The sequence below is a fragment of the Notamacropus eugenii genome, chromosome 7 (genome assembly GCF_028372415.1).
Source record: "Notamacropus eugenii isolate mMacEug1 chromosome 7, mMacEug1.pri_v2, whole genome shotgun sequence".
In the NCBI taxonomy this organism is placed as follows: domain Eukaryota; kingdom Metazoa; phylum Chordata; class Mammalia; order Diprotodontia; family Macropodidae; genus Notamacropus; species Notamacropus eugenii.
In genome coordinates this window covers 66,154,027-66,175,803 of record NC_092878.1, presented here as the reverse complement: position 1 = coordinate 66,175,803, position 21,777 = coordinate 66,154,027, and the positions used below count along the sequence as shown (strand labels likewise).

At 38.2% G+C, this 21,777-nt stretch overlaps 1 protein-coding gene across 2 annotated transcripts in view; it reads left to right on the top strand.

Moving 5' to 3' along the window:
- The window catches only part of STON2 (stonin 2), a 186,580-nt gene that overhangs the window by 55,101 nt on the left and 109,702 nt on the right, over positions 1–21,777 (top strand). Inside the window, exon 4 of one of the 2 annotated variants that reach the window (XM_072622922.1) lies at positions 8,678–8,875. The exons of the other annotated variant lie outside the window; for it this stretch is intronic. Within the exon in view, the coding sequence (XP_072479023.1) occupies positions 8,678–8,875 (198 nt within the window). The remainder of the gene's footprint in view (positions 1–8,677; positions 8,876–21,777) is intronic. 2 annotated transcript variants of the gene reach the window in all.

Below are 21,777 nucleotides of genomic sequence, written 5' to 3'. Positions count from 1 at the left end.
TATTTCAGAAGGCATAAAAGCAAAACAAAAACAGAAAGAGGGGCAGTAGCCTGCTTTTAAAGTCTTACAAGAGACAGAAGAAGGATGGCAGGAATTAGGAGGTGGAAAAGAGCCTACCCCTTGGGTCTAATGTAAAATAAGAGTGCCCTCTGGTGCATGACTGAGGCCACTCTAAAATGTCTTAAGTGATAAAATTAGCATCTTTTGTCTTGAGGGAGACTTTTGCATATCTATCAGTGTTGAGTTTTTTACTGGAAATGGTAGCAAGCAGAACCATATATGTTTTTCGATCCATAAGTTTAAGTTAATTTTTGATCCTTTTTGGAGACCGATGTAAATAAGACGTGAAAAAGCATAGGAAGACAGCTGAGTGGCGTGGTGTGCGGGAATAGTCAGAAATTAAAAGTCACTGATCCAGGAACCAATAATGGTAAAGAATTGAACTATTTTAATGAATCCAGGCATTTTAACTGAACCAAAGTGATATCTTCCCCCACTAAAAATAATAATAATAAAAATCAAAATCAATCTAGTCAGCTTGTTCAAATCTGAATGGACTCAATGTGCTATATTTTATAAAATTATTAAAATGGGTTAATCATAACCTCTCTGGACCTCAGTTTCCCCAATAAAGGGGATTGCATTAAATGATATCTTTGGTGCCTTCCAGACCTTAACCTAAGACGCTATTCTCCTAGACGAACTGTTATTTTGTTCTATTTAAATCATTGAACAGGAAGAAAAGGAAGTAAACATTTCTTAAGCTTCTACTTATGTGTCAGGCACTGTGCTAAATACTTTACAAATGTTATTTCATATGGTTCTTACAAAAACCTTGGGAGGTAGGTACTATTATTACCCCCATTTTACTGATGAGGAAACTGAGGCAGATAGAAATTAAAAAATGACTCGTCCAGGGTCACATAGTTAGTAATTATCTGAGGGTGGATTTGAGCTCAGGTCTTCCAAACTGCAGGCCTAGTTCTCTATCCATTGTGCCACCTGGGTTATTTCCACTGTAGTCAAGTGGAAAATGTTAATGCATCAGACCAAGCTATCTGACAACCAACTCTTCAACCATGTGGGAGCAGCATGGTACATTGTAAAGAATGCTGAATTGGAACTCTAAGAACCTAGGTTAAAATCCTGTCCCTAATGTTTACTTGTTACATGGACTTAGGTAACTTCTTTAACCTCCCAGGACATGAGTTTCTTCATTTGTAAAATGAGGAGGTTTGGAATAGATGACCTTTGAGATCTTTTCTGACTTTAGATCTCTCAGATGTGTATATATAGATCTATTAGATCTGTAACCAACCTCACTGAACCTCAGTTTCTCCATCTACAAAGTTAGATTGGAGTACATGGCCTGATGTCTCATTCCATTCATAAGAGAATTTGCAAGGGGCCTAACCTATACTTGAATAGGAAATATATATCTACAATATCCCTGAAGTGTTTATCCAAGCTCAGCTTGAAGACTTCTAGTAATGAAAAACTCACTATCTTCTAAGGCAGCTCATTCTCCTTTTGGATAGCTCAAATTATTAGGTAGTTTTCCCAGACATTGAGATAAAATTTGCCTCTTCAGCTTCTACCAATCATCATTAGTTCTTCTGCCTTTTGAGGTGAAGTCCAGTTTCTCTTTTACATGGCAACCTTTCAGATTCTTGAAGACAGTTATCATCTCCCCTTTACTCAATTGCTAAATATTCTCTTTTCTAGTGAAACATCCCCAGTTCCTTCAACCACTCTTATATAACCATGGTGTCTAGTCCCAATATCATTCTGGCGGCATTTCTTTATATCTAAATTTTTTAAATGTTTATTCAAATCAAAGAATGTGCATATATACCAAATGTTCTTCTATTTATAGGATGCTTATACTTGTATGTGGACAAATTGATCTTGTAAAGAGCATAGAACTACTTCCTCCATTTTTTTATATACACTAAAGTTCCTCTATCATCAGGGCAGTTTTTGAAACAAAGCAAATCATGAAATATAGGATGTGCATAACGACAAACATAGAAAGTCTTTCATTTCTGAAATGAGCACAACACAACACAAGCAAAAACACTAGATTACCCCTGTCCTTCATAGCTTTTCTTTGCAAAGCTTGAGCTACAGCCTCCCTGTTATATCTGGTGAAACTAATTTCCGAACTCAGAGAAAGACTCATTTATGAGGATGTATCCACTGTCAGTAGAAAATTTAGCCATTCAAGTGAATTGGAGGATGGACATCTGCTTATCAGGAAGACACTAAGACCAATAGTTCTTTTTTCCCCTTTTTTGTCTTTTGGACAAAAAAAAAGTATTCATAAATTTAAGGGCAAAATAAAATGTACACATTTTTCTCATGGATGGGAGACATTTTGTTTTCTGGAATCCCCTGCAAGATTAGCATGTTCTGTTAGGCTATTTGAAGTAACAGTAATAATAGCTAGCATTTTTTTTTTAAGCATTTCAAAATTGTGAAGTGTTTTACCTGTGTCTTCTCCCTTGATCCTGGTCAGGATTGCCTGGGAGGTAGGTGCTACTATTACTCCCATTTGACACATAAAGAACTGAGGCAGAAAGACTGTGACTAGCCCAGAGTCCCACTTCTAGTAAGTGTCTGACATCCAAATCCAGCATTCTATGGAAAGTGAAACCTTCTCCACCCCCAATGCCATCATGTGTGTCAGCTCCTATAGCCTTCACCTCCTGATTGGTCTGACTAACTGAAAGCTACATATGTTTGTAGGATTTAGCTAAGAGTTTTAACTAGACTGGTGTAGTTTTAGCTAAAGCTTCATCCTTGGTTTCTCATTTTTTACTTTTTCTTTAAGTTCTCAAATAATTCCAAGTTGTTTGATTCTTAACTAAACAGGTGAGGAAAGCTATCCTTTTAAGATTGCAAGCTTTGATTCAGCCAATTGTTCCTATCAAATAGGAATTTCCCTTTGTAAAATATGGTGGGGGGAGGGGAGCTACTCTGAGAAGCCCCCACTTTGAGAACCACTGATCTATGAGATTAGGGTTTGAAATGGCTTCCTGGGTGCATGAGGTATAAAAAGCCTAGCCTATGAGGAGTACTCAGACTTGAAAGAATTCCCACTGTCCTGTGAGTCAGCATACCTTTCCGCCCAGGTAGACAACAACCAAGGTCCTTGAGAGCAGAATCTTTTCTGTTGTTCTTAATTGTTGTTTTTAAGTTATTAAGTAAGTTTTACGTTATTAAGCAAACACCTAATACCTAACTTGATGGACTGATTGATAGGTGAAGTAGTTGAGAGCCTTGTTCATTAAAATCAGTGTCATATCATTATTGATTCTTTTTATGACTTGGTAAACTTCTCTTTGTTAAATATTTTATGACTCACAAGTGTGTCATTGTGTTCCAATCCCTAGCCTGAACCACTGACCAGGCCTAAATTAAGCCTTTCCCAGAATAGCAGCAGATTGGCAATCTAGGATAATTAGAGCATTCTGAAGGTTAGCACACTTCCTTCAGATGAATCACTCATGCAACCATTTAGTGTTTCTTTTGATGAAGTCACAGTTAAACCACAAAGGAAAGTGAAAATTGAACTAATTTATAATCTATAAATGTTCCCCTTAGTTAACGATGTGGTGAATACATAGCCTTTTATTGTGGATCCAGATCTACGATAAAGAATATGCATCTAAAACACCTCTGGTGCAGACGCATCATATTCTAGTAAAAAGTGTTTAAAGATATTTAGTGTAGTGTAAAGATATTAAAGATATTTAAAGAAGATACTTTATGGATGATTTAAGGAATTTTCAAGGATTTTTGCCTAAACTAGTTACTGACTTCAGAACTTCTTCCCTACATAAGATGTTTTCTACTGAATTTAATGATTTCAGCTTAAGTATTGACCAAGTGTCCTAGAATTCTAAAGAAAAAAGATGCCATTAGTTAACAATCCATGGATGACTGTAAGAGGAGAAGCAGATTGGAATCTGCCCCCTGCATTTCGGTCTTATGAAATGAAAGGGCTAGAGGAGGGAGGGGAAGATGACAATAGAATCTTGTTATTCCATAGGATAAATATCAGACTTGGCTTCTGGGAGAGGATCAGTTCCAAGCCCTTTCAGCTAATTTTATGGTCTGAGTGAATGTCACTAGGGACTTAAAATAAATTGTCACATTAGTGATTTCTAAACTGGTGTAAGTAAGCAAACGTGTTGAACCAGGCAAAAGCAATTAATGAGCTGCTTTGACATCTGGCTTCCCTCTTCTAGAAAGAATTGTTCTTTAAATTCATCTTGGGGCTTGTTAAATATAAAAAGATCAGGAAGATCCAATGAAAACTAGCCAGAATGAAAATAATTAAAACACTCTCATCTCTGAGTAGTAGCACTTGATTTACTATCATAGGACCTAGCTTTAAATGCCATGTCTGTTACTAGCTGTTTGACCATGGCCAAGGTATTTGACCTCTCTAAGCTTCAGTTTCTTTCTATCTGTAGAATGAAGGTACTGATGATCTTTCAATGGTATAGTACTGTAACAGTGACAAGTTTGTATAAACCTTGTTAATGGTATGTTATAATAACCAATAATAATATATAGTGCTTTAAGGTTTGAAGAGTATTTTGCAAATATTAGCTTATTTGTTCATTTAATTGCAGCATATTTTTATGGGTTAGAATAATTTGTATTCCTTTTTAGTTGCCCAGATCAACATAAAAGTCTCTCCTTTTGTGTGTGGTTAGGGGGTAGGGAGTGGAGGGAAACAATCTGTCTTTTGAGTTCCTGAGCATGAAGACTGAAAGCATTTTATTACTTTTAAAATATATTTTAATTCTATTAACTCTTTTCTCATTCTGGAGTATGTTAACTTGTTCTTATATTTATCTATACATCCTCAACCTGTTATATATAAAATACATGTGTCACATAATATATATAATGAGTTGGATTACTTGTATATGTGAATCTATAATATAGGCATGTACAGTACACTTCATTAAGTTGTGCACCCAGGGAATTTAATTTTTAAAGGCAAGCATTTATTGAATACTTAATCATAAAATACTTTTTTAATGTTCATTAAACTAAGTAAATTAAAGCTAAATTTAATTTTTCAAAAAAAATCAAAAACTAGTTAGTGCAATATATGATTTATCCCTTACCCCACTCCCCTTCACCATTTTGAACTTCCCAGCCCCTATTGCCAAACAGTAACTGTGTCCCACCCTTTGAGGTGCTCCTTCTTCCACAAACTAGGAGGATACACTTGTGCTACTGCTGTTGCCACTGCTGCCACCACCATGGGGAAGACATGTCATGAGTGAACGTAAGCCTCCTATGTGCATCTCTGTTGCACAATTCAGCTCTTACTGCATAATAAAGCAGTTCCAACTTTAAAATTAAAAGAACATACTGAGATTAAGTTAAAACACAAGAGCACTTTTGTGAAATAGGGTGTGCCTGCGCATGCCTGACACACCTTGTGCACACACTCTTATATGTTATTCAACAGGCATTTATTAAATGTCTAATACAGGTTCTTTCTATACTTTTTTTTACAAACACACTTCTAGCCAGAAAGGTTACCAGCTTCTTTCCCTGACATTTGTATTTTCTCTGCATAGGAAAAAATTTCAAAGTATTATGTGAGATTGAATGAGGGAAAAAATGATTTCTAGCTCAGAACTTCAAAGAAGACATTCTGGAGGGAGTGGTACCTGAGCTCTACTTCAAGAAAGGGAAGAATTTTCACTGGCACAGATGGGGGTCGGGGAGAGAGGCTGCTACATTCCTGGGGTTGGGGGGGATGCTGTGAGCCAAGGCAGACTACCACACACTGAGATGAGAGCTAACACCCTTTGAGGTGTCAGAACACCGTTGTCACCTGAGTGATATTTCTTCAGAAAGCAAATAAGCAAGGGTACCAAGACTTGCTTGAACCTCCACCCCCATCCTCAGGTCCCTGATGTTAGATTGAGATTGAGTAAGATTTCTTTGGGCAGCATTATTTCCTAATAAACTACCCTGACCACACTACCTCTCCCCCGCCATTCAGTGTCCATCCACACCACCTGAGGTCTAAACTTACCTTTTTCAGTCTTACTTCACACTGTTCCTATTAATGTCCTGTGAGTTCTAGCCAAATTAGATTACTTGCCGTTTACCAGTTTAATTCTTCCCTCTCTTACTTTTGTGGTTTTGTGTGCATGATCCCCAACATCTTCAATAGGCAACCCTCTTCCACAACACATTCACACCTCTGCCTGTTTAAGCCTTACCTTTTTTCCAAAGCCCAGCTCAGTTGCCATACTCTTTCCTGCTTTGAGTCTCTTAGCACCCTTTGTTGAGACCTCCCCCATTTCGCTTCTATTCTCATTTGTATTACAGTTTTATTTGTCCTACAAGATTGTGTCCTTGACAGCTGGAATTATCCCTTGCTTCATCACTGTATTTCACAATGTACCTAGCTCATCTATGCATGGAGCAAATAGAATGTTTTCCTGAATTTACTGAACTGAATATAGCACTTCCAAATGAATAAGCTTGCACATGCCATTAACCAGAGTTTTTCTTTGCTTTTTAGTAAATTTGAGAGGACAAGATGTGAGGGTGCAACTGTGATAGTCTTGGCTATTCTGTTTGTCAGTAAGGCAAGGTGGCACCCAGGCCTCTGGGTGCATTGAAATTCTTTCCTTTGAATCTCCAAATAGGATATAAAAATGCTGAATTGGGGGCATAGGACAAAGGAGATGAATCCAGATAATATACTTTTTTCCCCTTTAGAGAGTTTGGGGTACTATAGTGCAGGTCATCAGGTATGTAATATCTGCCTAGCATCATGTGGGGGGAAGTTTAACCCAGAGGAGAGATATTTCTTTTTTGAAAAATAATTAATTAATTTCCTTTTAGTTTTCAACATTGACTTCCATAAGATTTTTAGTTTTAATTTTCTCCCCCTCCCTCCTCTCTCCACTCCCCAAGAGAGCATGCAATCTGATATAGGCTTTATTTATACAATCATAGCACATAGCACATAGCAAACATTTTCACATTAATTATGATGTAAAGAAGAATTAGAGCTAATGGGAGAAACCCTAAGAAAGATGAAACAAAACAAAACAATGAAAGAAAAGGAGAGCAAGTAGTCTGCTTCCTTCTGCATTCAGACTCCAGAGTCTTTCTCTGGACATGGATAGCATTTCCCGTCAGGAGTTGTCTTAGATCCTTGCATTGATGAGAAGAGCCAAGTTCTATCAAAGTGTACAATGTGGCTGTTATTGCGTACAATGTTCTGGTTCTGCTTGTTTCACTCAGCATCAATTCATTAAGTCTTTCTAGGTTTTTCTGAAATCTGCCTGCTCATCATTTTTATGGGACATTAGTATTCCATTCCCCAATTAATGAACATCCCCTCTATTTCCAATTCTTTGCCACCACAAAAAGAACTGCTATAAATATTTTTTGTACATGTGGGTTCTTTCTCCGTTTTTGTGACCTCTTTGGGATACAGAAAAATTTGTCTTTCTAACCAAAGGAGAAAGAATTAGGTTAAAGCAACACAACACAACAAACATTTATTAAACACCTACTATATGCAGAGTACTATCTAGGCAGCTAGGTGGTTGAGTGGATAGAGTGCTGGGCTTGGATTCAGGAGGACCTGAGTTCAAATCTGGCCTCAGACTTTACTAGCTGTGTGACTCTGGGCAAGTCACTTGACCTCTGTTTCCCTTAATCCATTGGAGAAGGAAATGGCAAATCACTCCAGTGTCTGCCAAGAAAACCCCACAGATAGCATTGGTGTGCTGTGGTCCATAGGGTCCACAGAGTCAGACACAACTGAACAACTAAACAACTATAAACTAGACTGTGTGGGGGATATTCAAAGATAAGATACTGGTGATCACTGACCTTGTGGAGCTTGTAGGCTAGCAGGGGAACATGGACCAAACACAGTTAAGTCTAGTATGTTATAGTATGTGATCAGGAATTTGTTTTACTTGGCCATACCTATCTTTCACGAGAGTTTTCTTTTTCTTTTTTCCCCTCAAGTGGCAGGGGAAGTGGGAGAGAAAAAAATTTTTTGTTCATTGGAAAAAATTAAATTGAATTTTAAGACATTACATGAGTAAATAAGAGAGATAAAGGTTAAATAGAATATGAAGTCAAGGGAGAAGAAAGCTACAGATTAGGGGAAATCAGGGAAGGTTTCCCAGAAGACATAGTTTTTGAGTTAGGAGATGAAAGAATGGATAGACCAATAAAGAAAAAGGAAGAGGGTAGCCATTGTAGATGTATTCACAACATTAAAAAAAACAATTATAAGCCATATTCAAATATGTTCTATTACATACAACACAAGTACATTTTCACAGGAGTGTGAATGTGTGGATTATGTTGAGGATAATGGTATACCTCTAAATTGAGCAATCCAAACATGCTGCTCTGAGCAAAGTCTATGCTAGAATGGATACCATGACATCATCTATGATATTTTATTGCATGTCTGTGACTAGGTCATCTAGCTTCGTCTTTCATTCTACTTACCCCCTCTCTCAGGTGACTATTTTGAGAGTAAGTTGAGATAAGAACTATGAAAATTCTTTGAATTCTTGAAAATGGGAAAAATATTTCAGTCAAGGTAGCACTATTAATATTAGTTGGGTTTTTTTGTGTGTGTGTGTGTCTCTAGCCCCACCAGTAACTGTGTCCTGCTGGACATGTCCCTCCTTTGACTCCTTGGGAAGATGTCCCCTGACTTCAGAAAGCAGCTGGACCACCCGTTCTGAGGACACTAGTAGCCCAAGTATTGGCCCATCATATACAGACATGCAGGCTCTTGATGCTGAGGAGCAGATGAGTGGCGGGGCATCGGGAGCAGATTCTGCTGGTAAGACAAACAAAACCAAGGTGAAAGACATTTCCATCCTTCTTCACTGTTTCTGTGTTCTCAAAACTCTCCTAACCAGTTGGGTTCATGATACTTGTTAGGACTTTATCAGAACATCTCCATCCAAGGTAGCATAAAAAGTTCAATAAGGAGACAGGTTTCATTGTATTCACCAGCAATTTAATGGTGGGAAACATTTAAGATGACTAAGTGGCACAGTGGATATTTAGTGTTGGATTTGGAATCATGAAGACTTGAGTTCGAATCCTGCCTTGGACACTAGCAGAGTCAACCTGGGCAAGTCACTTAGTCTTAGTTTCCTCATAAGATAATTATAGTACCTACATTCTGGAATTGTTGTGAGGATTAAATGAGATAATATGAAGTGTTTTGTTGTAAGCCTTAAAGAATTATATAGATGCTAGACGTTATTATTGTTATTGTTTATGGATATTGTAATGGGGTATTTGAGTATTCTGTTCAGCACCAGCCCTTTTCCCCTGTTCATTTATTTCCCCCTCCAAATATCTATGAGCTGTGAGCAGTATGTACAAGGCTAAATCCTTTATCCTTTTCTGCCTCCCACACATCTCTTTTGCCCACAGAACTCCGCTGACATAGAATAAAGCTCAGTTTAGGAAAGACACACAGCATGTGGAAGGAAATAAAAATTGGGACCCTAGAAACTGCTTCCATTCCTTTGCCGTTTTTCTTATCAAAATCTAAATATTCTTCATATCAGTTCTTTGCATTCCTGTAACCTCTAATGTTAAACTAGGGAATAATTCACTGGACAGTGAGGTTTACTTTTCCTGGCCTGTGGAGTACTGGTAAGTAGAGAAGCATTTCTCGACTGTTTTTTGTGTTTGGAATCGTTGATGCGTGTACTTTGATAATGTACTGGATTGAGCAGAAGGGGGAAAGTTCATGTGAAAGAATTGGTGTATTTCATTTCATTGGTTTCCTTAGTTCAAAAGATATTTTCTTTGCTGATGTCTAATGCCACTGATGGTTTCTGTGTGGGGGTGTGGACCACTTTGTATTTTAATGTTGTTTGTCTCTCCTCATCAGATTTAAGTGGTTTTGGAAAGTCCTTCTCTGGAATATTTAGGCAATTTTCAGAGGCACAGTGCTACTCTTGGGTTCCCAGAGGAAAAGCCAGAGGCCTCACTGTCCCAAGGGCCCTCAAATAATTTATCAAGATTGACTGGTTGATCTTCTAGATGACCTAGTCAATTATGGAGCGAACTCACTGTCCCCACCCCCCATGATTCTTTAGCATTTCTGGTGGGGAGAGAGGTTGCCAGAAGCCTCAGCCCTCTCCTATGGCTATTCAGAGCATTGATGAAGGTGCAGAATGGATGGCAGGGGTGTACTTCCACTGAGATTCTGCTTAGCTTCAGCAACTCTTCTGTAACTCCTCCACTGATTCACTGTTGCCTTGCTCCTCCACAGGCCCATTCCTTCCCCAGAAGAAATTGTTTTCATTCCAAGAGAGTGAAAAGTAGGTTTCCTCATTGAAAATGGTTGTCTGGTCTAAGATAAACTTTGAAGGATCTGTGTACTTTGTTTTTATGACAGCATTACTTTAGAAATCTAGGCATTGAAGGACTTTAATATATAATGATGTCTCAAATATGTCTCATTTGCCATAGACATGATTAATTTATCTCTCTAAAAGTTAAAAATTCTACTGCCTTCACTTTCCTAATTCATATGAATATAATTTTTTGATTGACTTGAATAAAAATAACTCACCATGATCTGGTCTTGGTCCAGAAACTGGTATGTATATGTTTGTCCTTCGCTGCCAAAGAAGACCATGCCATCACCATGTGATGACATGACTTGCACTTGACTTTGTTTTGAGTGAGGGAGGGCTGTGCAGGTCACCAGCCTTACTTCTCCTCCAGAGCCATCTGAATCCAGTGACCAGATATTCATCAGGATGACTAAAGATGACCCAGGATGAGACAATTGGGGTTAAGTGACTTGCCCAAGGTCACACAGCTAGTGAGTGTCAAGTGTCTGAGGTGAGATTTGAACTCAGGTCCTCCTGACTCCTGCACTGGTGCTCTATTCACTACACCACCTAGCTGCCCCTATCCAGAAACTAAGGAAGAAACTGAATGGTAGAAATTAATTAACAGCTAAGCTTGTCCACTTTAAAGATGCAGAAACAGAAACGAGGCAAGAGTGTTGAGAGTTTTCTTCTCCTTTAAGCAAAAGATAGCTACCAGAATCAGAGCCACAGTCTAGGTAGCACCTGTTAGTAGGCAGTTACATTTGCAGAAATGAACTTATGGGTTCATGCAGATAAGACACAAGCTTTGGAAGGATGGGATTGTATAGCAAGACAAGAGCTGATCTTGAGCTCTCAAGGACTCATGGGGATAAAAGACACTGCCTCCAAAAGAGGTTGTTCTGTTTTTTTCCTTGTAAGCAGAGCTGTGAGTCATTGTTTAAGGACACAGTTGTATTAATGCAGTGAGAGTCTCCTTAAATGTAGGGAAATACAGATTAAGTGTTGAGGTGTTTTCCTTGATTGAATATAAATTATCAGGGAAATCTGCTTCAGAATGATGTTCTACTACAGAAGGCTGGGTTCTTAAGGAGACAAGTTCAAGCTTCTCAAAGCTGGGAGACAGTATGTGTGCTTCAGTTAGGTTTTTGCATATTCTCCTATACTTAGCCCAGACCTAGGAAGAAGGAACTTTATGTAAGGTGTATTGATATACCCAGATATAGGAACAAAGTTGATTATAGCATTCAGGTTTTTTATTTGCAGATATGATCATTTTCTCATGTCAAATGTTTTTCAGATGAATACTTGCAGGAAAAAAAAGAAAAGAAAAAAGAAAAATTTTTTTATTTCTTTAACCTTTAGAATAAGACAAAGGTTGAGAAGTGTGAGCATAGCTCTTTCTCATTAAGCATTGAATGTGTGCATAACCCTTGGTCAAAATCTAATGTAGTGTCCAGGACAATAATCTCATCTAGAAATCATAAGTTATTAAAGTTAAAGTTGATGACATATAGTTGATAACATAATCTATAAAGTTAGGGTACCTAAATATACTAATGAAATATTATTCTTTGTCAAATTACTTTGCTTAACATCTCTAGGTGAAATAGTAGCTACTAGTAATAATACTACTACTACTTATAGTAAGAGTACTACTGGTAGTACTGAGAAGGTTATAAGAAAATGAAATTAGTGGAGGTAAACCACATTAATGTCAGGTTGCTAGTATCCTATTAAAAAAACAGAAAGCTTACTGCTTGAATCAAAGGAACTAGTTTCAGGTCTTCCCTCAGTCACTTAATATGTCTGTGACTTCTCTGACCTTAGGCAAGTCATTTGACCTCTTTGGGCCTCAGTTTGCTCATCTGTAAGATCAGAGAATTAGACCAGGTGGCCTCTGAGGTAGGTCCATTTCAGCCTTAGAACTATGATTCTGCAGGGAAAGGGGAGACATGAGGTAAATACAAAAGAGAATCAAGTCAGATTAGGTTGATTAGCATTTATTAATTACTTACTATGTACCAGGTGCTATACTAAGTGCTAGGAATGCAAAGGAAGTTAAAAAAAAAAACGTGTAGTAGAAGAAGGTAATCTGAAAGGGAATTACATTAGCAACTGAAGGGACCGGGAAAAGCCTCTTGTAAAGTATAGGCTTTGAGCTGAGTCTTAAGATTTTTTAAAAAGGCCTTGGGTTTGGGAATTAAGAAGTCATTGGTAATTTTGGAGAAGGTTGTTTCAGTTGCATAATGAAATCAGAAAACAGATTGCAGAGGGCTTAGAAGAAAATGAGGGGAGAGGAAATGAAGGAACCCATGAAGAGCTAGAAAGGTATGCGATGATGGCCAGTAGAAATGGCACAGTCAGGTGAAGGTTTGTTTTTTCATTTTGTTTTGTTTTTAAAAATGGGGATGGTAGTTATTTTATCTTTTGAGAACTCTGAGATTCTAAGACAGAAAAGCCTTGAGAAAAATGATAGCTGGTATTGTCTCTCTCTTGCCAGCTCTACAAAAGCTCAAATTTCTTCTCTGTATGAGTTTGCGGTAGAAGTAGAAAAGATGAGAAAGAAGGATGTAGGGTTTGAGAGGCAACATGGAATTTCAGCTTCAGTCGTGAGACAAAGTGCCTATCTCTTTCCCTCAGCAAAACAGCAAATGCTGGATAATAGCTACAGACACAAGCTATTCAGTTCACCTTAGACCTTGAAGTCCTGGAGGGCAGGGCAAAACCCTTTTATTTGTATTCAAAGTGTTAGAGTGCCTGAGCTTTCCCCCTGTTGACTTGGCTCCTGTTCTGTAATGTGTTGCTCAGAACCTCCAGCTTTTGTCATCGTAAACAAGAATTCAGCTGGGGATTTAGCAGCTAACATAAGACAATTCTGTCTGGTCACATAATTGTAAATGGAAGTTCTCTGTACTCTACCTACACTTTTCTCTCATTTTTCCTCCATGGGGATAATTAGGGGAAGGAAAACAAATGAATTTCCTCACCTTGGTTTAATCACAGGATGTAAAGTAGGCTAAGGATCATAGCCTACTATATGTATTCCATGGGTTCAGTTCTGCACTTTGGTTTGGTTCATTGTCAAAGGAAATGTCAGTAGAATCAAGGTTAGGTGAGTGTCCTTCCACTCCATCCATCTTTTCCTCTTTCTCCCTTCTCTGATAAACATTTTTCAGTTTTTACAAAGCTGAGAAGCCCTGTCAGTCCTCAGTGGAAATAATTAGTTCTTCAATACAACATAATTTCAAATTAGAAGATAAGATGAAAGAAAGAGTCCAAGGCACTTTACTTTTGAAATTGTTTCCCACAAGGGAATCACTGAGATTTCTGAAGTGAAACAATACTTTTCTTTGACTTAAAAAAATCAGCCTATTATTCTTGTACACTGCAAGCATCCATGTGTTATGAGGAATGTGAAGACTGGAGGGAGCAGAAGTGAGAGAGATACACCAAAACATTTCTGTTCAGTGGAAATGAGTAGACATCATTTCTTATCTTATAGCTAGTTATAGGACTTAAACCCAGAATGGTAAAGTGGGCATTAAAACGTGAAGGCAAGGCGTCTCATGGACTTACTATCTCAAGAAAATTAAAACCATAAATAGGTCCAGGAAAAGGGGGGAAAGTCAGTTCAAAGCACCAGGCTGTATATTCAAGGCAGTACAAAGATAAATGAGAAATACTTCTTGGTCTTCTCATCCAAGTGCTTACAGTCAAATCATATTTGATTGTTCGTGGTCTATCCTCTATTTAATAAACAGTCATCTAATTCTTAGGTGATTCTTAAGCTCTAGGCATTTAGAAACTTAACAGATTCTAAGGAACTCACTTTAGAAGATACCTAGTAGTTCAACTTTCTACCCAATGAAGATGTACTTCACAGAGGTTGAATAATTATCTGCTTGAACACCAGCAATCACAAGGCGCTTAGTCTCTCCTAATGCAACCCATTCTAGTTGTAATTTTTAGAGATTTGTTCCATTGTGGTGAAATAAAATTTGCCTGTTTCTAATGTCTACCCGTTAGTCCAAATTTTGCCATCTTGAGTAACATAAAATAAGTCAAATCCATATGTTTGTTGTCCTCAGGTGTCTAAAGTGCTGTCATGCATGAGTTTCAATGTTCTGCAACCAGTCGACAAGACCCCCAAGCTCTGGGTTAATAAGACCTGGTTAAATCTATGGAGATGGCCCCCAAATCATCACTGATTCATTTCACATCCACCTAGAGCTGTTTCTGGGAACCTCAAAGTATAGATCATGTTTAGGTCTTCACAGAGGCAAACAAAAAGGTTCCTGGTTCATGTTTCACCTCTTCTACCCAGAATCCAGAAAAACACAAATGAGTCTCAATAGCTCATAACCAGTCAGTGCAATTTTCCTTCACTTTCCACTGTTCTAGCTTCACTCCAGGAACCTACATAGCCCTTGAGCTACACCACAATAAAGGTTTGAACTCCCTTTAGAAGAAGAATGGGCCAGTACCTTACATTCCAGGAAGCCTTACTTTTTACTCCTAGGACAATTATAAGCCTCTGGACTTAGAGTACTACCTTAGGAGTTTAGAATCAAAAAAAAAAAAAAACAAAAAAACAACCTCATCAGACACGCACTATTCTGATTGGTAGTAGTCAGGAGCAAACTTCAAGTTTTACTCCTTCATCTTGGTTCAGTTCCTTGCTGTTCCTTCACCTAAGGGGCCTTGCTTTAAAGCCTCTGTCCAGGAAGTCCTAGCAAACCTTCAGAAAGCTTGTGTTTCACGACCATCTGGAAGGCTCAGTTAATCCTATCACTCAGCCTCTTGTTCCTTTCTCCATGGCTGTCCTTTCTCAGACTAACAGGATATGCTATTATGGCTCCACAGCATGGTCCAGGGACTTGAAGCCAGGAGGTCTTCCCACTCTATAGCTATCCTAAGTTCTTGCCCTCTCTTGGACCAAAATGGTCTGCCACCAGATAGCTGGTCAGCATATCTGGGGACGGTGGGTTAGGTGGTTCCAGAAGGCTGTGACAATACCTAGGCTTAACCTAGTAAACCACTCCAACTCCCCCCACAAAGTTTTCTGTCAAGTCTCAGCTGTCTATGGATGTCTGATTTATCTGCTCTACCAGGTCTGTTTGCTTCCTTTTATAAGCCAAATACAAAGAGATGGCTGAGTTCCATAATAGCCTGGGCCAATCTAATTATCCCCAATTCTGAGACTTAATTGCTCATCCTCTGTGAGGTGTGAATGGGCCAATAATTATCCAGACCGTGGAGATTTTGGTCTAGGAGGTATAATCAAGACTTTGGCAGATAATGAAGAGTCCCAAACAATGACCTCATCCTTTTTCCCTTACCAAATTAATTTTTGTATGCTTCTTTTCTTGTAACTATTCCTGAGTTCCTTCAACTGATTTTCAGGTAATAATGTTTACAGATCATTCACTTCCTATTTACTTTCCTAGACATCACCCAGTTTGAGAAGGTTCTTTTTGACATTGGGATTCTAGAATTAAACCTAATACCTCAGATCTTATCTGACCAGAGCATTACCTCTCTTGAGTTCATTACTGTACTTCTGTCAATGCAGCCTAAGATAGCATTAGATTTTTAGTACCCATGTTACATTGTGGGCTTATGTTGAACCTGTATTTAATGAAAACCTTAATAAAAACTTGCTGCCAAGGTATATTCCTCCCATTCACTGTTTTTGCAGGTGCCAACACAAACACACACACACACAAACACACACCACGTCCAAAGTCTATGCTTCTTTTATCGCTGTTAAATTTAATCTTAGTAATTTAAACCCAGAATATATATAGTCAGTGCCAGACAGGAAGGTTTCCCCCACACACACACCACCAAAAAAAATTTGCAAAAATGACATAGAACAGATAAAAAAGGCTATGAGAAGTTATAGTAAGGAAACATCTTTTCCTACTAGGGAAAATCAAGGAAGTCTTCCTAGAGAAGATGGTATTTGAGCTAGACCTTGAAACATAAATCAGATTTCAAGAGATACAGTGATGTGGGGATGGGGATTCTAGGTATAGTAAATGGCATGAGCAAGGGCCTGAAAGCAAGAAAACATTGGACATCTACAAGAGATGGTGAATAGTCCATTTGGGTTGAAATAAAGTAAATGTGGGATAGGAAAGAAATAAGTTAGGAGAAGCATGACATAAGGGGCAGAAACATATGTAGGGATGCCAGGCTAAGAAGTTTGAACTTGATATAAATGAACTCTCACTGACTAATGGTGATCTTTTTTTTATGTAAGTGGCCACAAAGCATCTGTCTAACAAGGCAGTCTGTCCTAAAGAGTAGCATTCTAGATTTGGAGTCAGAAATATCTATATTTTCAATTGTGCTTCTGATATATTCTCATGATGTATTGATGTGACCACAGATAATGAGGTTAGTAATAACTGTGCTACCTACTTCCCAGGTTTGTTGTGAGAGAATACCTGTAAGCATTTTGCCAACTTTCAAGTGCTATATAAAAGCCAATCATTTTCTTATTTTCATGAATCTATGGTGATCAATTCCTGGTAGGGATCACAGCTAGTTAGATCCAGAACTGAGGTCTCCTAACCTCAAATAGTTTTTTTTTCCCCACCATATTACTCATCTAACTTGGGTATGCTCATGCATAAAATGTGAATATCAACTTGTAGTTCTTTCAGGGAAAAGTTGTGTCACAGCATTAAAATTGAGAGTACTAACAAACCAGACAGAGTCTGTTGCTACTCTGTGTTTTCTTTGTCAAGTAGCCAAGTGTTTCCTTCTGCGGAATTAGTTAGGTCTTTGAGGGATGGTTAAATCTACTTTTTTTTCATGCTGCATCACATGTCCTTGAACTGTATTTTAAACATTCTGGGTTTAGCAAAACCCAATCTATGTTTTGCCAAATATGCATCATATTTAAACCTATATGTATTGCAAGGCAAATTTCGACCATGTCTTTTTATTTATACTTCCCTCATCAAAATGATGTCTTGCCAGAGTAGTAAGATGTCACCGAAATAAGTGTTTTTACTTCATGGTGAGTAGACCAGACTTAAGCTCTAAGAATTCAAGCTAGCTTAGAACCATGAGAGGTTCCTAAATGAAACATCTTAAACTCAACATATCCAAAACCAAACTAACTATCTTTTCCCCTAAACCCTCCCCACCTCTTACTTTTCCTGTTACTGTAGAAGGCAACACCATCCTTCTAGGCCCTCAGGCTCACAACCTAGGTATCATTCTTTTTTTAAGTTAATTTTTAGTTTTCAGCATTTGCCTTTATGAGATTTTTGAGTTCTAAATTTCCCCTTCCCCGTTTTCTATCGTCCCCTCCCCAAAATGGCATGCAATCTGATATAGGCTATACATGTAGGATCATATTAAACATAATTCCACGTTAGTCATTTTGTGAAAGAAGAATCAGAACAAAAGGGAAAAAACCATGAGACAGAAAAAAACAACAGAAAAAAGAGAAAAAAATTTGCTTCCATCTGCATTCAGATTCCATAGTTCTTTCTCTGGATGTGGACAGCATTTTCCATCATGAATCCTTTGGAATTGTCTTAGATCACTGTGTTGCTCAAAAGAGCTAAGTCTACAAAGTTAGTCTTCAAACAGTGTGGTTGTTACTGTGTACAATGTTCTCCTGGTTCTGTTCACTTCACTCAACATCAGTTCATGTAATTCTTTCCAGGTTTTTCTGAAGTCCACCTGATCACCATTTCTTATGGAACAAATCGTTTTCCATTACGTTCATATACCACAACTTGTTCAGCCATTCCCCAACTGATGGGTTTCTCCTCAAGTTGTAGTTAGACTTTTTATTTTTCCTTACAGATTTGCCACACAGCATGTGAGTGTCACCATGTGAGCAATGATGATGGCTCTGATATTAATGGATTTGATGGTCAGGCTTTTCCAGATTCCTATAAATGAAATTAGGAGACAACTCAAAGGGAAAAAAAAGACTGTTATCCAAATTTACCCAATCCAGTAAAAATGTATTAAGCACCTATTGTGTGCCAGACCCTGTGCTAAGTGCTGGGGATACAATTAATATAAAGACAGTTCCTGACCTCAAAGGAGATTGCAGTCTAATGGGGAGAGATAGCACATAAAAGAAGGGAAGAATGGGGGGGAAGAGAGGGCAAGAGGTACCTGACATGGGGGCATCTTGTTCCATGGAGCTGAAACCAGGCAAAGCAGCAAATTCAGACTGGAGTCTCATGTGTATTATTTAAGTTTTATTTTAAATTTGGTATTTATATAAATGTAAACAGTAGTTAACTGGTCTAGGAATCACAGAATCTTGGGGAACTTAAGACATCTTTCCTGATTTTCTCCAGTTAGAATTGTTTTTCCTTCCTCTAACTTCTCTTGGGGTACAATAAGTGAAATGGGCCCTTTAAACAGTCTGTCAAACATGATACAAAATTAAAGAAATATAGATTTTGCCACGCTCCTATTTATGCCATCCTCTTCCTTTACGTGCTTCTTTGGACCTCAAATTATAATATGAATTCCCATTTAGGCAGTCATTCGTTGGTAATTTTAAAAGTTTGTATGACCACATTAGTCTTACTGGGTGGGACAAATGCTCCTTGGAAATGCTTCCAGGCATTGAAAGGCTGGTTAACGTTTTTATGTTTCCTTCCCACTGTAACCTGTTTGGGAAGTAAACTTGAGGGTTAATAAAAAGTGGTTGAAAATTCATTCTCCTCAGGTAAGGCTGGTTGACCATTATCCGTGGTCCTACATAATCCTAGATGTTACCTTCCCAAGACTAGTTTCCTTGGCACATTGTATGTGTAGCTATTGAAATGGAATCTCAGAAGGTCAAATGTATGTAACCATAGTGTAAATGGGTCCTACTGCTGGGCCTTCCATTATTAAGTAGTTACTTGTGTTAACCACAGAATGGGTTAGGAATGAAAATCTCTCCCTCAGGTCCTTGTCCTAAGTATTTGATCTAGAGTTCAATCCTAGCTTTGATACTTAATATCTATGTGACCATGGACAAGTTATTCATTCTTTCTGTGCCTCATTTTTCTCATTTAATCACTAGGATCTTTTGTGGCTGTAAATTTCTGGTCCTGTGACTCTCATTAAGAAAGCCAGGCATCAGAAAAAACAACATAAATGAGGACACAGACTGTGTCTTCCCTAATTTTGTATCTGCCCCTTTGCTTAGCACAGTGTTCTGCATACAGAATGCATTTAAACATTTGTTGAACTGGAAAAAGATGTTAGCTGTATTTTCAGATAATAAGATGTAACCATAATAATTTGAATTGAAAATAGAGCTGGCTGAGAATCTGTGGAAACAGACATGTTATTCTAATTAATTTGGTGTGGTTGTGGATATTTCTAAAACCATAAAATCCTATAATGTAGAAGCTATCTACTCCAAACCCTTCATTTTACATGTGGGGTTGTTGCAGATCTAACATCTAACCTGACTCCCAATCCAGTGCTTCTTAGATTGCCAATTCCTACGTGACATAGGGTCATAAATTTAGGACTGTCCTGGAAGACACTATAGTCCAATTACCTCATTTTGTAAATGAAAAAACAAAGGCCACAGGTGCTAAGCTCGGTTTCATATAAGACTTAGTGACAGACCCACGATTTGAACCCACTTTGTGGAGATAATTCTCCTTGTACAGTTCCTGTATGAGCAGCTTCCATAGTGATATAGTTAGCCAGTGCTTTTTGGGCATCTTCATCCAGCACTTAATTTTTTATCCTTTATTTTAGAGGTTTTTCTTTCCCACCTTAACCTTTCCTTATCTCCTCCTTCCATGTTCAAGTTGTCATGGAAGACATGTTTGCCAGCTTTCATGAAAACAGGTCTTCTTGAATATAGGATGTAGCTCTTCTTGATGATATCAAATGGAATTTTGTATAATTTAGCCTCCACAGTCCTGGGGCACTTGAAGAATAAAATACATAAGAAACAAAAGAAATTGATTTGCCAGAGTTCTCTTGAACTCCAATTAAGTTACTCTAGTCAGTCAGTCACCAAGCACTTATTAAGTGCTTACAGTGTGCCATGCAAAGTGCTAAGCTCTAGGATACAAAGAAAGGCAGAAACACAATCTCTGACCTCAAGGAGCTCAGATTTAATGAAGGTTATGTTTGTCCTTTGTTTTCGAAGAAGACCATGATATCAGAGAAATGATGACATGACTTGCACTTGATTTTGTTTTGAGTGAAGGAGGATTGTGCAAGGTCACCAGCCTCACTTTCTCCTCCTGAGGCATCTGGATCTAGTGACCATCTGGTCACATTCATCAGGATGACTGGAGATGGCCCAGGATGCAATGGGAGATCTTGGTCTTTTTAGGCTAAGGCCTATTTAGGTACTCACTTAGAGTGAGGTAACAGCCATTCAGTGAATAGGTTTCTTTAAGAAGTAATGAAGGAATGGCCCCTTTAGTGAGCAAAAGCAAAAAACAGAAGTAAATCAAGCTGGGAGAGAAAGAGTAACAGTTACTATTGATAATCAGTGTGAAGGCAGGAAGGTCCAGAAAACAGAGATGAAGTGGATTTTGGACAGGGACCTGTTGTTGTCTAGTCCAAGGGCTTCACAGTATAGTGGGTGGAAGGTTTTAGGAAAGATGAGAGAGAGAGAGAGGGAGACAGACAGACAGACATGGACAGAGAGAAAAATACAAATACAAAATATATACTTTAGATGAAAACTAATCGTAGAGGAAAGACACAAATACCTCCTGCAGAAGATGTCATTCAAGCTGAGTTCTGAAGGAAGCAAAGGAATCTAGGAGTTCAGCTAAAGAGAACAGACTCTCCCCTGGCATTTGATGTTTTTGAAAATTTAAGGAGAAGTCATTAGCAAAGAGTGTTGTAGCCTGGATGTCTATGAGGGATCAGACTTGGCATAGGAAATATTTTGTGGACCTGAAACTTCAGTTTTTACCCACCTGTTTTTTGCTTTTGCTTGAGTAAATCTAGGTTTCTGGAAAGGTTATCAGTTGCTTGTTTCAAAGACAGAAGGCAGAAAATTGCAGAAAGATGATGAAATATAAAGCCTGTCATGCTTCATGGATTTCCTGATTAGATTTTTTTGATGCTCCATTGAATCGATGCTGGGATTTAACTTATTCAGCTAGATCTTCCTGGACCTGGGCTTCATGGTTTTTCCTCCAGTAATGCCTAATGCACTGCTCCAAATAAGGGGTTCCTCAGCAGATGTTTGTGTACTACCTATTCAAATAATGCCATTCAGAGCCTCTCAGGTAGGAACATGGGAGAGCTGAATGCTGCTTGAAACTCAAGTCTGAGATGATATTGATAAAGGTATGTACATGAATGAACATCTGTCTTACATTTCCCCCCTGAGGTTTGCTGATGATTACTTATT